Source organism: Odocoileus virginianus, chromosome 1 (assembly GCF_023699985.2).
Source record: "Odocoileus virginianus isolate 20LAN1187 ecotype Illinois chromosome 1, Ovbor_1.2, whole genome shotgun sequence".
NCBI lineage: Eukaryota > Metazoa > Chordata > Mammalia > Artiodactyla > Cervidae > Odocoileus > Odocoileus virginianus.
Genome location: NC_069674.1, coordinates 20110552 through 20125698, shown reverse-complemented (window position 1 = coordinate 20125698; position 15147 = coordinate 20110552). Strand labels below are relative to the sequence as shown.

At 41.8% G+C, this 15147-nt stretch overlaps 1 protein-coding gene and 1 pseudogene across 1 annotated transcript in view; one reads left to right on the top strand and one right to left on the bottom strand.

The window, feature by feature from the left end:
- The window catches only part of SLC35B4 (solute carrier family 35 member B4), a 39012-nt gene extending 24074 nt beyond the window's left edge, over positions 1-14938 (bottom strand). Inside the window, exon 1 of the mRNA XM_020871935.2 lies at positions 14548-14938. Coding sequence (XP_020727594.2) covers positions 14548-14624 — 77 coding nt within the window. The 5' untranslated portion in view covers positions 14625-14938. The remainder of the gene's footprint in view (positions 1-14547) is intronic.
- Positions 2845-5434, top strand: LOC110123763 (selenide, water dikinase 2-like; annotated as a pseudogene).
- Positions 14939-15147: the final 209 nt, after the last annotated feature.

The window sequence follows — 15147 nt, the reverse complement described above, 5'->3', positions numbered from 1 at the left end:
CAGAGCTTGTGTATGCCAAGCTGCTACAGTCACACGTGACTCTTTGTGACCCTACGGCTTAGAAGCACACAGGGACACGCAGGATCCAGCTCTGCCGCTTACCTGATGACAGCGGAAGTTAATTACCCTAAGTTTAGTTTTCTTATCTTCAGAATGGGAACAGCACTAGTGCCTATCTCCTTGAGTAAATAAGCTAGTCCCTGAAATGCACTTAACAGAGAGAAAAGGCAAAGAGTAGAATACTAGGATACCTTCAACCTAGATATAGTAACTCTTCTAAAGACATTTATATTGACCAAGTTTTCTCACCTGTTAAACAGAAGTGATATCTTTTTAATGTCATAGTGAGGATTCAATGAGAAATCAACAATCACAGGACTCGGTCCAAGAAGGGCTCATTATACTTCTTGCTTTCCCTTGCATTTCCTCTTTACCACCAGCTTAGGCCAATTCAACTAATGAATAATTATTGAGAACATTCTGCATGTGCAGTTAAGTGCTGGCTGAGGGAGCTGCCAACTTAATGAGACATGATCCCTGCCAAGCATGGATGGAGTAGGAGGCAGAAGGAACCCAGTGCCCTGATCCATCTTCCTGGATGGTTAAAGGGTGTCCTGTTCATCTTCATGCCTCCAGTCTCTGGGCACTGAGTCTGGCCTTCACTCAAGCAACTGAAGGAAACATGACCTAGAATATTAGGATTGTATGAAAGTTAAAAAGAAACTACTTCAAAAAAAAAATATTCCCTTTAAAAGTATTATTCTTCACAGGATGTTTTAAAGGGCATCATAACAGGATTGGATCAAGATGGCGGAGGAGTAGGACATGGAGCTCACTTTCTCCCACAAATACATCAAAAATACATCTATGTGTGGAACGATTCTCACGGAACACCTACTGAACACTGGCAGACGACCTCAGACTTTCAAAAGGGCAAGGAAATCTCCATGTAACTGGGTGGGGCATAGAGAGAAAAGAGAAAGGAATCGAGATGGGAACCTGACCGCCTGAGAGGGAGACTGTGAAGGAGGAAAGGTTCCTGCCCTTGGGAAAGGCCCTCTCTTGCAGGGAGATCAGCCAGGACAGGGGGGGAGCTCCGGAGTCCTGGAGGAAAGCACAGCAACCCGTCTGCGAAGGGCAAAGCAGACAGAGACCGGCAGAGACGGGCAGTGCTGCCCAGCCCTCCCCAGACTGAGATGCCCCCCTGCTGGGGTGGGTGGGGGCTGGGGAGCGAGGCTCGGGTTCCAGAGCTCAGACTCTGGGGAGAGGACTGGGGTTGGCTGTGTGCAGACAGCCTGAGGGGCTGGATAGGATGTGGTGTGCCACAAGCAAGGGAGTATGGGAAGATGCCTGGGCCCATTAGAGAAGCGAGGCCATTATTGGGTGGTGTGTGAGGAGGGGGTGGACCCACCAGAGGAGCGTCTTTCTCCGAGTGCACGCTCAGGAGGCAGGGCACAGGCTACTTGGACTCTAGGAGTCCTGAGGAAAGAGACACCACCCAAACCCAAAACAGCCCTCCTGCCAGAAAATATTAAACTCACACAAGCTATGCAGGGATGCTCCCACATATAAATAGCCCTCCAAGACTACAGTAGATAGTTGGTTTTTTTTTTCAAAACTCACAGAGTAAGAGGGATATAAGCAAAATGAAGAAGCAGAGGAAACACTCCCAATTAAAAGACCAAGAAGATTCCCCTGAAAGAGCAAACAATGACATAGATCTCTTCAGTCTAAAAGACACCAAGTTCAAGAAGGAGGTAATGAAAATACTGGAGAAATTAAGAAAGGCTATTGACAGAAATGCAAATTACTGTAAAAAGGAACTAGAAACATAAAGAAGCAAAAAAAATTTAAAATTCACTTGCCAAGACAAAAGTGGAGCTAAAGGCAATGGACAGCAGAATGTATAATGCAGAAGAAAGAATAAGTGACCTGGAAAACAGAATAACGGAAATTACCCAATCAAAACAGCAGACAGGAAGCCAAATTGGGGAGGAAAAAAATGAAAGCAATATAAAAGACTTGTGAGATAATATAAAGCATGCCAATTGCCAATCTATATATAATAGGGATTCTAGAAGGAGAAGAGAAAAGGGGATTGAAAATGTATTTGGAGAAATTATGGCTGAAAACTTTCCAACCCTAAAGAAGGAAACAGATATCCAGATACAGGAAGCACAGAGAGTTCCAAACAAGATAAACCCAAACAGACCTAGACCAAGACATATTTTAATAAAAATGGCTAAAGCTAAAGAGAGATTTCTAAAGACAGAAAGAGGAAAACAATCAACTATAGGGCTCCCCTGGTGGCTCAGTGATAAAGAACTGATCCAGGAAGATCCCACATGATGCAGAGCAACTAAGCCCATGTATCACAACTACTGAGTCTGTGCTCTAGAGCCTGAGGGTCACAACTACTGAAGCCCGCACTTTAAGGCCTGCGCTCTACAAGAGAAGCCACCACTGAGAAGCCCTTGCACCGCAACGAGAGAGAAGCCCCTGCTCGCTGCAACTACAGAGAGCCCGTACAGCAACAAAGACCCAGCAAAGTGAAAAATAAATAAATAAAATTACTTTTTAAAACGAGCTAATTGTAAGGGAACCCCCCCCCCCCCATAAGGCTATGAGCTGATTTCTCCATGAAACACTGAAGGTCAGAAGGGAGTGGCAAAACATATTCAAAGTCTTGAAAGGGAAAACTCTGTAGCCTAGATTACTCTACCCAGCAAGATCATCATTAGAAGAAACAAAGAACTTCTCAGACAAGCAAAAACTAAACAAATATAGCAATTTTAAAAACTATCCCAAAAGAAATATTGAAAGGGCTTCTCCAAATAGAAAAAAAGCAAGAAGATATAGGAAGGAGGAAATCACAATTGGAAAATAAATAATTTAAATTGGTCAGTACACAGATTAAAAAAAAAAAAAACAAAACCTACTTGTGACAGTGATGATCAACACAAGGAACAGCAGAAAGATAAACATGAAAATATAAAAAAAGACACAAAATCAGAAAATGTGGGCAAGGAGAATAAGAAAATACAGATTAAAAAAAAAAAAAGTGTTTGAGCCTATAACCTAAAGCAATCTAAAGCAATATGAAGGGGTTAACACATTTGGGGGAAAAAAGGGGGGCTACCAAAAATCAAAAACATAGACTCACAAAAACCAAAAAGAAGAGAACACAAGCATAAAATCTATCAAACCACAAAAAGAAACAGAACAATCAACTGGAAAGCAAAGTTTAAAATGACAATAAATACATATGTATGAATAATTACCTTAAATGTCAATGAACTGAATGCTCCAATCAAAAGACACAAAGTGGCAGACTGGATTAAAAAATAAGAGCCTACAATATTCTGCCTAGAGTATGAGACCCACCTTAGGGCAAAGAACACACATACACTGAAAGTGAGGGGATGGAAAAAACATATTTCATACAAATGGAAATGACAAGAAAGGAGTTGTAATACTCATATCAGATAAAATAGACCTTAAAGCAAAGGCTCTAAACAAAGATGAAGAGGAACACTATATAATGATAAAAGGATCAATACAAGGAAAGTATTTTACATTCATCCACATATATGCACCTAATATAGGAACACTCAAATACATAGAACAAACACTGACATAAAAGGAGAAATTGATGAGCATACAACAGTAGGAGACTTTAACTTCTCATTCACATCAGTGGACAGATCTTCTAGACAGAAAATCAGTAAGGCAACAGAGATCCTAAACAATACAATAGAATTGACGTTTTTCAGGACATTATAACCGCCTTCTTCCCTAAAAAAGAAAATATATTCTTTTCAAGTGCACATGAAACATTCTCTAGGATTGACCACACACTAGGGCACAAACTAACCTCAACAAATTTAAGAGTATAGAAGGTGGCCCTCAGCAGTTGGGCTGCGCAAGTCGTGCCAGAGAGACTCTCTGCAGTAATATCTGTTACGCCTTGCTAACTGGAGTGGAAAGTAAAAGGGACCTCCCCTCCTCCATCTTCTTTTTCCCCTTCCTGCCGGGCAGGGATGATGGCGGAAGCTGCAGCGACAGGCACTGGCAGAGAGGCTATGGCAGCGATGGCCGTGGGGGAGAAGGCTCTTCAGGCCTGGCGGGCTTGCCTCTGGGCCGGCGCTTCTCGAGCTACCCGCCCTTTGAGCCCCAGGCGTTGAGTCGCAGCAGGAGCTGGCGGCTCACTGGCTTTGGCACGAAGGGCTGAGCCTGCAAGATCCCCCAGGAGACGCTGCTCAAAATCCTGGCGCGACTGACGCGACGGGAAGTGCGACTGGCGCTAGGTCGAGGCCTGGTCGGAGGCCTTGAAGAGACGGCCCAGGAAGCCGATCTGCCCGGTGAGGGCAGAACCCAGCCCGCCCTTCCCCACCCTCCGCATTGGGATGGACTCCTGCGTCAAACCCCTGAGGCACGGGGGCCTGTCCCTGGTGCAGACCACCGACCTCTTTTACCCCTTGGTGGAAGATCCCTACAGTGACGGGGCCCATCGCCTGCGCGAACGTGCCGAGTGACCTCTACACCATGGGCATTACTGAGTGTGACAACATGTTTTTGCTACTCAGGGTCAGAGAATGCCTGAGGAGGAGCCAGAAAAGATCACACCACTCATGATCAAAGGCTTTCAGGATGCTGCTGAGGAAGGAAGGACTGCAGTGGCTGATGGGAAACGGTGGTATTATCATCAGTGGCGTTGCCACTGGGTATGTCAGCCAAATGAATTCATCCTGCCTGAAGGCGGGGCTGTTGGGGATGTGCTTGTGTTAACTAAACCCTTAGGAACCCAAGTTGCCTGTCAATGCCCACCAATGGCTGGATAATCCTGAAGGCTGGAATAAGAAAAAGATGGTATTCTCCAGAGAAGAGGTAGAGCTGGGCTATCAGGAAGCTATGGTCAACATGGCTACCCTCAATAGCATTGCTGCTGGACAAATGCACATGTTTTAATGCCCACGCAGCCACAGATATCACCGGCTTTGGCATTCTAGGTCACTCAGAACCTTGTAAAAGAACAGAGAAATGAAGTGTCCTTTGTCATTTGTAATCTGACCATCATTACCAACATGGCTGCCATCAGCCAGGCTGGCAGGTTGCTCTAGTTTCCTTCAAGGAACCTCAGCAGAAACTTCTGGAGGGCTACTGATTTATCTGCCAAGAGAAGAGGCAGCTCACTTTTGTTCAGAAATCAAATCTTCAAAGTATGGAGAAGGTCCTCAAGCCTGGATTGTCAGTGTTGTTGAAAAGGGAAACCAAACAGCGCGGATCATTGACAAGCCTCGCCTATTGAGGCCCTACCTTGTGGGGCCACTGCTGCTGCTCTTGCTCCTGAGAACTCCAGTGCCTCCTCGGAGCCTGGCTTGTGAGATGGAACAGCAGAAGTTGTACGCAAGCATGGACCATTCTCTAGAGTTGATTTTAGGAAGAAATTTCCAAGGAAGGCTGCCTGCTTAGTACTTCCAGCTGCTCTTCCTAGGTAATTTGAATCAGCCCATCAAAAACTGCAGATTCCAAGGCCAGAAGTAACATTTTGGACTTCCAAGGGGTAGATTTGTTCATCTCTTGAGTGGAAAAAGAGCAGGAAAACCCCTGTTTCCTCTTTCCAAGAGCAAGATGAGATTATTCAGGTTTGAGATATTTTTCTTGGCACAGGGTTGATTTTTTTCACAAAGAGTGAGATTATTTATTAAAATTACATGGACACCAAAAATAAATTGCAAAATGAAAAACACTTGGATCAGAAGCAAATAAGTTTGGACCAATACTGTTGATAAATTGAAACTGTTATGAGAGATTAAAATGCAATGTCAAATTCTTATTAGAGTATTCTGAAATACTGGCTCTTTCCTACTCTGGACATGAATTGAGCAGCTTGCCCAATGACTGGGAAAAGAGGACCTCCAACCACCTTACTTGATCTCTGCTAATGACATCTCTCTCTAAACCCCTTTAAGGACTGAGAGAGGCAGAGCAAACCCCAGAGCCCAGGCCTTGGTGGATATTAAGATGTTAAATCTTGTGTTGAAAATTCCTGGTGATTTCATCAATGAAGCAATTTCTAGTGAAATAAAGAATTTTGTTGAAAAAAAAAGTTACTTCAAGCATCTTATCTGACCACAACAGCATGAAACTATAGATCAAATACAAGAAAAGAAATGAGAAAACAAACAAACAAACAATTATATGGGGACTAAACAACATACAAAAAAACCAATGGGTCAATGAGGAAATAAAAAAGAAAATTAAAAAATACCTTGAAACAAATGACAATGAAAATAAAACCATACAAAAATCTATAGAATGTACTAAAAGCAATTCCTAGAGGGACATTCACAGTGATACAGGCCTTCCTGAAAATATTAGAAAAATCTGAAATAATAACCTACCACCTAAAGTAATTAGAAAAAGAAGAACAAACAAAATCTAAAGTCAGAAGAAGGAAATAATAAAGACTGTGTGTGAAAGTTGCTCAGCTGTGTCTGACTCGTTGAGACCCCATGATGGTAGCCTGCCAGGCTTCTCTGTCTATGGAATTCTCCAAGAAATTCTACTGGTGTAAGCAGCCATTCCCTTCCTCAGGGTATCTTCCCAACCCAGGCATTGAACCCAGGTCTCCACATTACAGGCAGATTTTTTGCCATCTGAGACACCATGGAAGATTAGTGAGGGAATAAATAAAATAGAAATTAAAAGGGCAACAAAAAAAATAAATCAATAAAACCAAGAGCTGGTTCTTTGAAAGGGTGAACAAAACTGACAAACCTCTGGCCAGGATCACCAAGAATTAAAGAGAGAAGAGACCAAGTAAGAAATGAAAAGGGAGAAATCACAACTGATAACACAGAAACACATAGAAACCTTAACAGAATACTATAAACAATTACATGCCAACAGTTAAAAACCCAGAAGAAACAGACAACTTTCTACAAACATACAGCCCACCAAAACTGAATCAAGAAATAGATAATTTGAAGAGACCAATCACTAGAAGTGAACTAGAATCTGTAACGAAAAAAACAAAAACAAACAAAACACCCTATAAACAAAATTTCAGGACCAGACAGCTTCACAGGCAAATTCTACCAAACACACAAAGAAGAACTTATACTGATTCTTCTCGAAGAGGAGGGAACACTCCCAAAGACATTTTACAAAGCCACCATCACCTTGATGTCAAAATCAGACAAAAGATACCACCAAAAAAGAAAACTGCAGGCCAATATCTCTGAGGAATATAGATGCAAAAACCCTCAACAAAATATTAGCAAATCAAATCCAACAACACATAGAAAAGATCATACACCATGACCAAGTGGGATTCACCCCAAATTCACAAGGATGGTTCAACATATGCAAAATCAATGTAATACACATTAACAAAAGAAAAGTAAAAAACTACATGATCATCTCAATAGATACAGAAAAAGCATTTCACAAAATTCAACATCCATTTGTGATTAAAAAAAAAAAAGAAAGAAAAAGTCTTACCAAAGTGGGTATAGAGGGAACATATCTCAACATAATAGAAGTCATTTATGACAAACTCACAGCCATTTTAATACCCAATAGTCAATATAATCAGAGAAGGCAATGGCACCCCACTCCAGTACTCTTGCCTGGAAAATCCAATGGATGGAGGAGCCTGGTAGGCTGCAGTCAATGGGGTTGCTAAGAGTAGAGTCGGACACATGGAGCCACTTCACTTTCACTTTTCACTTTCATGCGTTGGAGAAGGAAATGGCAACCCACTCCAGTGTTCTTGCCTGGAAAATCCCAAGGACGGAGGAGCCTGGTGGGCTGCCATCTATGGGGTCGCACAGAGTCGGACACGACTGATGTGACTTAGCAGCAGCAGCAGCAACAGAACTCAATATAATACTTTTAGCAAGAAAGCTTTCTTGCTAAAATCTGGAATAAAACAAAGATGCCCACTCTCACCACTTTTATTTAACACTGTATTGCTGTATAGCCACAGCAATCAAACAAGAAATAAAAAAATATCCAAATCAGAAGGAAAGATAAAATTGTCACTATATGCAGATGCCATGACACTATATATACAAAACTCTAAGATCTCCACACAAAAGCTACTATATCTAATAAATGAATTCAGCAAAGTGCAGGATACAAGATTAACATTCAGAAATCAATTGCATTTCTTTATACAAACAATGAAATAACAAAGAACGTAGGAAAAAAACTTTTAAAAAATCACACCAGAAAACAAAACAAAAAAATAGGAATAAACCTGATCAAGGAGGTAAAAGACTTATATGCCAAGAACTACAAAACACTAATAAAGGAAATCAAAGAGGATTCAAAGAAATGGGAGACTATCCCATGCTCTTGATTTGGAAGAATTAATATTGTTAAAATGGCAATACTATCCAAAGCAATCTACAGGTTTCATGCAATCCCTATAAAACTACCCATGATATTTTTCACAGAACAAGAACAAATAACCCCAAAATGTATATGGAACCATAAAAGACCCAGAATTGCCAAAGCAATCCTAAGTGGGGGGGTGGGGGGAGCCAGAGATAAAACTCTTCCAGACTTCAGACAATACTGTTAATAAAAAGCTACAGTAACCAAACCCTGAGGGAGGGCATGGCAACCCACTCCAGTATTCTTGCCTGGAGAATTCCACGGACAGAGGAGCCTGGCGGGCTACAGTCCATGGGGTCACAAAGAGTCAGACACAACTGAGCGACTAACACACAGAGTAATCAAAACAGTGTGGTGTTAGTACAAAAACATACAGATCAATGGACCAGAACAGAGAACCCAGAAATAAACCCACACACCTATAGTCAATTAATCTTTGACAAGGGAGACAAGAATATAAAATGGGGAAAAGACAGTCTCTTCAGCAAGTGGTACTGGGAAAGTTGAACAGCTGCATATAAATCAATGAAGTGAGAACACAACCTCATACCACGCACAAAAATAAACTCAAAATGTCTTAAAGTCTTAAACATAAGACATGATACCATAAAACAAGAGAACATAGGCAAAACATTTTCTGACATAAATCATACCAATGTTTTCTTAGGTAAATATCCCAAGGCAACAGAAATAAAAATAAACAAATGTGACCTTAAAAGCTTTGGCAGAGCAAAGGAAACCGTAAAAAAAAAAAAAAAAATCTACAGAATGAAAACCGTAGCATCATTTGCAAACATACAAACAGCTCATATAACCCAACAACAAAGAAAACAACCCAATCAAGAAATGGACAGAAGAACTTAATAGACAATTCTCTAAAGAAGACATACAGATGGCCCATAAAAAAATATTCAACATCACTAATTATTAGAGAAATGCAAATCAAAACTACAATGAGGTACCACCTCACACCAGTCAGAATGACCCATTCATTAAGTCTACAAAAACAAATGCTGAAGAGGGTGTGGAGAAAAGGGAACTCTCCTATACTGTTGGTGGGAATATAAGTTGGTGCAACCACTATGCAAAACAGTATGGAGGTTCCTCAGAAAATTAAACACAGACTTATCTTATGTTCCAGCAAACCCACTCCTGTGCATACATCCAGAGATAACTCTAATTCAAAAAGATACACATACGCCAATGTTCAAAGCAGCACTATTCACAATAGCTAAGACAGGGATACAACTTAAATGTCCATCAACAGATGAATGGGTAAAGAAGATATAGTACCTATATACAATGGAATATTATTCGGCCATAAAAAAAAAACAAAATAATGGCATTTGCAGCAACGTGGATGCAACTAGAGAATATCATGCTAAGTGAAGTCAGAAAGAGAAAGACCATATGACATCATTTATATGTGGAATCTGAAAATGGCAAAAATGAACCCATCTATAAAACAGAAATAGAATCACAGACATAGAGATCAGATTTGTGATTGCTAAGGGGGAGGGGAGAAGAGGGATGGACTGAGTGAGGAGTTTGGGGTTAGCAGATGCAAACTATAAATAACAAGGTCCTACTGTATAGCACAGGGAACTATATCCAGTCTCCTGGGATATACCATAATGAAAAAGAATATTTAAAAACATGTATGTGGTAGTGGTTGGTGGTTTAGTCACTAAGTGATGTCCGACTCTTGCAACCCCATGGACCATAGCCTGCCAGGCTCCTCTGTCAATGGGATTCTCCAGGCAAGAATATTGGAGTGGGTAGCTATTTCCTTCTCCAGGGGATCTTTCCAACCCAGGAATCAAACCCAGGTCTCCTGCATTGCAGGTAGGTTAAGATTCTTAACCTACTGAGCTACAAGGGAAGCGCACCCCCCCCCCACAAAAATGTATGTATGTGTATAACTGAGTCACTTTGCTGAACAGCAGAGATCAGCACATTAGAAATAAACTATATTTCAATTTTTTTAAATGTTAAAAATAAATGATTGAAATCAAGATCTTGAAAGCATAGCTGTACCCCCATATTCACTGCAGCACTATTTGCAATACTTAATGATGATACAGAAACAACTGAAATGTCCATGGACAGGTGAATAGATACAGAAAATGTATAAACATACAATATTATTCAACCTTAAAAAAGAAGGAAATGATATCATTTGCAACAACGTGGAAGACATGCTAAATGAAGTCAGTCAGTCACAAAAGGGCAAATACTGCATGACTCCTCTTACATGAAGCATCTAAAATCAAACTTACAGAAGCAGACAATAGAATGGAGACTGCCAAGGTCAAGGGGGAAGGGAAAATGGGGACGGGTTGTTTAACGGGTATTAAGTTTTCAGTTATACAAAGTGAGTAAGTTCAAAACATACCTGTGCATTGTAGTACATATGGTTAACAATTCCGTATTGTACACCTCGGAATTTGTTAAGAGGGTACATCTTATGTTCAGTGTTCTTATCATAAAAAAGAACACAAGGAAATTTTAGAGGTGATGGATATGCTTATTACCTTGATTATGATGGCTTCATGGGTGTTATTTTATAATAATACCTGTCTCCACAGTAGGTATTATTATGCCCAGTTCATTGCTAAAGAGACTGAGGGCCATATGACACTGAGTTAGGTAAGTCTCTCAGGGCTACCCGGGAAATAAATGGTGTTTTATTTTATTATTATTCTATTTATTATTATCATTGTTATTATTATTATTATTATTTTTTTTGCCACATGGCATGTGGGATCTTACTTCCCCCACCAGGGATCGACTCATGCCCCTGCACTGGAAGTGCTGAGTCTTAGCCACTGCACTGCCAAGAAGGTTCCCCCCCACACTTTTTTTTTTATTCAGTGGTTTTTAGTATATTTAGAGTAGTGCAGTCATATCCATTATTTAATTTTAGGACATTCCAAAAGAAATCCCATATCCATTAGGGACCAGTCCCCATTCCCCCCCCTTGACAATCTAATCTTTGTCTCTATTTCCATAGGATTTTTATATCTCCCTAATGTGCCCACGTAATTCAATTTTTAAGAAATCAATTTACAGAACTTTTCAAGAACACAATGCTGTATAGCTACCGATGGAACAATTAACTTGAATAATTCATTTGAAAACATCAGAGTACAAACCTAGATCTTTTTCCCCTAAATCACTTATTTTCTTGAACTTTATTCCTCAGGAATTATAATCACTAACTGCAAATCATTTCTGTTTGAATTCTCTTTGGCAAGAATCCAAAGTTTTACTTTTAGAAAATGTCCTTATTGGATTTAACATTAGGCACTTGATTAAAAAATAAAATGACAAAAAAGAAAATGTTTCAGATTGTTTTCCTGATCTAAGACACTTCACCTAGATAGGGAACTGATGTGTATCTTGATTCCAAAGTAGAAGGTGAACTCTCTCAGAAGGACGGTCAAGGCACTCATTCCCTACTTCATGCTTGCCCTATACACTGCATGGGTGCTTTGTATTTTATTATAGGTCCCAATCATAGGTATGAAATAAGAAAGAAAAACCTAAATTTGTTTTCCAATTTGGAAGAGAACGGTTAAAAATGCTCACTTTACAAGTCACTTTAGTATTTCCATTCATACTTGGTGTTCCATACCTAATGATTCCAAGAAAACCATAGAAGAAGCACAGTGCCTGCTCTACAAAATTTTATTAGCTTTCCACTATGATGTCCCAAGATAAGAGTTAGGAATTATGGGAAGCCAAATCTACAAAGAACCTTGAAGCCTATCTAGTCCAACCAGTTCTTATTTTCTCAATCTGAAACATGATTAAGTTGGAGTTGCCCAAGCAAATTAGGAAAAAACTGCTATTCAGTCTGGGGCCCCACTCATTAAATTAGCAAATGTACCCCTTACCATTGTATGCAAACATTCAAATGAATAATGCATAAAAACATTCTGTACAGTTATATTTACCCACAACTTTTCAGGAATAGTTAATAAAACAGAGTTGTTGTTTATCACTAAGTCATGTCCAACTCTGCAACCCCATGGACTGTAGCCCACCAGGCTCCTCTGTCCATGGGATTCTCCAGGCAAGAATACTGGAGTAGGTTGCCATGCACTCCTCCAGTGCATCTTCCTGACCAAGGGATGGAACCCTCATCTCCTAAATTGCAGCCGGATACTTTACCACTGAGCCACCCGGGAAGCCCAATAAAACGAGTATACGAATACTGAAACAAAAGTTGTTAGAAGGGGAACAAACCGAATATGAGCTTCAGGCATTTAGTCCTTCAAAACCCTGTGAGGCTGGCAGAGCTATCACTATCCTTTCACAGCTCAGAGAACAGACTCAGAAAGACTAAATAATTAAGCTAAGGGCTCACAACTGGTTAAAAAAAAAAAAAAGGCTCTCAGTTGCTAGCATATTCTGATGTCATACAGCCTTTGGCAAGATTTAATTTAATGGTATATTCAACATAAACACACTATTATTCTCTGACCTTCATTTCCATGGCTGACCTGATTTCATCACATTTTTATATTTTTAAACCAATTTCCAAAGTGACCTTCCTTTGAAGTGTACCAGCTGACAGCTGGATGCATCTTTTCCTTTCATTTTCATATCCCCCACCACTTACTCCCAAGAATGACAAATGACAGATCTTTATCAACACTTTTTGCATAATAAAATTTCAAGCTCTGTAATTGCAAAAATTAACCCCACAGAATTCCCTTAAGTAAACTGGTTGCTTCAGAATAACTTAATCAATCAATAGTGTCATGAAAATAAAATACAAGTCTCATAGGCACCACATGAGGAATTGGGTGACCAAAACTATGGGCTACTCCAGTTTAAAAATAACAGGAAGGCTGAAAAAGATCTTGGACTAGGAGTTTAGATTCTTGGGTTCCAGTTCTGGTTCTGCCACTTACAAGTGATAAAAGAGGACCTAATTTCTTGGGACGTGTTTCACTTTCAGTAAAACAGAGAATATAACTGTTGATCTATCTTGTACATAAGATTGTTCTGATGGGCAACGAAGATAATTGTGCAGATTTTAAAACAAGGTGTTAAACAGCACAGATATTATTTTATAGGTGGAAAAGGGGAAGCACAGAGAGGCTAAATAACTTGAAAACGTCACACAGCCAGGGGAATGACAGAGCCAAAGGCTGAAACTCATGAGATTTTCAGTCTTGAGCTTTTCCAATCCACCTGTCGCCTTTTCTGTAACAGTTTCTGCTCAATGACCTTTGCACATTGTTACTTAACACTGTTTGTGTGCCGCCTCAATAAAGCTACCCTAGTGTCCTTTGGACAGAGAAAGCAATGGCACCCTACTCCAGTACTCTTGCCTGGAAAATCCCATGGACGGAGGAGCCTGGTAGGCTGCAGTCCATGGGGTCTCTGAGTCGGACACGACTAAAGCGACTTAGCAGCAGCAGCAGTGTCCTTTGGGAAAGTGTCATAACCATTCTTAATTTATAAAGTTTTACGCCTCAAATTGCAAGCTTCCTAATTTATTTAATAGTATCTTAATGCTGGAAAGTCTTGTCCCGGTCAATTAGACCACTTTCTGTCTAAGAATTCGTTCTACTACATCCCCAAGAGGTATGCTGGGCGAAGTATCATAACCATCTCTAAGGCCAATAAAACAAATGTTTTGCAGCCTACTTTAATACAACTGAAGCTTTCTTTGCAGCGTAAACCAAGTCAGGCTGCTTTTTAAGTCCAAGCTTTGCTCAAGTCATACAAGAGGCATTAGCAGGATCGAGAAGAGCTGGGGGGAATCTTGGCTTCTGCCACAAGCTCCCTTCGACCTTGGGGGGTAGGAAACTCTACAGGCTTCAATCTTCCAGGGTATGAAACGGGGGGTGACGACAGCAAACACCCCGAGGGTTCCCCTCGAGGGATGCTGAGAAACTGTTGGGCAGGAGAGCTGACGGTGCATAGGATGACGGATCAGCCAATTCAGAGAGGTCCCAGGTAGTCCAGAGCAGACCCGGGGGCAGGCGGTTCCACCCCGGCCCGCGCGCGCCTCCGGGAGGGAACGGCAACAAGACGGGGCGGGGCGGGGGGGGGGACAGGGCTGCGGCGCTCGGGGGCGCCCCTCCTCCCGCTTCTTTTGTGCGACCGGCGGGGGTCACTCACCGGGCCAGGAGCTCTAGGAAGATCACGTTACTGCAGCAGCCTGCGAAAACCAGGCCCACCGCGAAGGCCGGGCGCATGGCCAGGACAGGGGAAGCGGAGCGAGAGCGCAGAGGAAGCGCCCAACTAGACCACTACCCCAGGAAGCCCGGCTACCGCCTCGTCGCGGCACTGAACATCACCACCGTCCTGGAGCGCCGCTCTCCCGGGGTCGTGACGGTCTCCCTTTTCCCAGCGGCTGCCACCAACGCTGCCGGTCAAGGAGCTGTAGTTCGCTGTCAACCGGAGCCCCATTCATACGAGGGGGCGTCCGAGTCCAGGCTAGACTACACTGCCCAGAATGGCGCGCGCCCGTACGTCAGGCTGCGACGTACTCCACTTCTGCCGGGCAGCTCAATCGGAGAGAAAGGCGAGGTACCCGTCATGCCTCGCGCCGTAGCGAGCCGCGAAGCCTTCTGGGAAGTGAAGTTCCAACGCTGTCAATGTTGTTTCCCTTGAGGCAGCCAAAGGCTACGAAAGGGATTCGTCCATCATTTTCAGGGCAAACCCACAGCTGAGGGCACTAGATTAACACACCTGTGATTGATAAATAGAAGTGTTCTA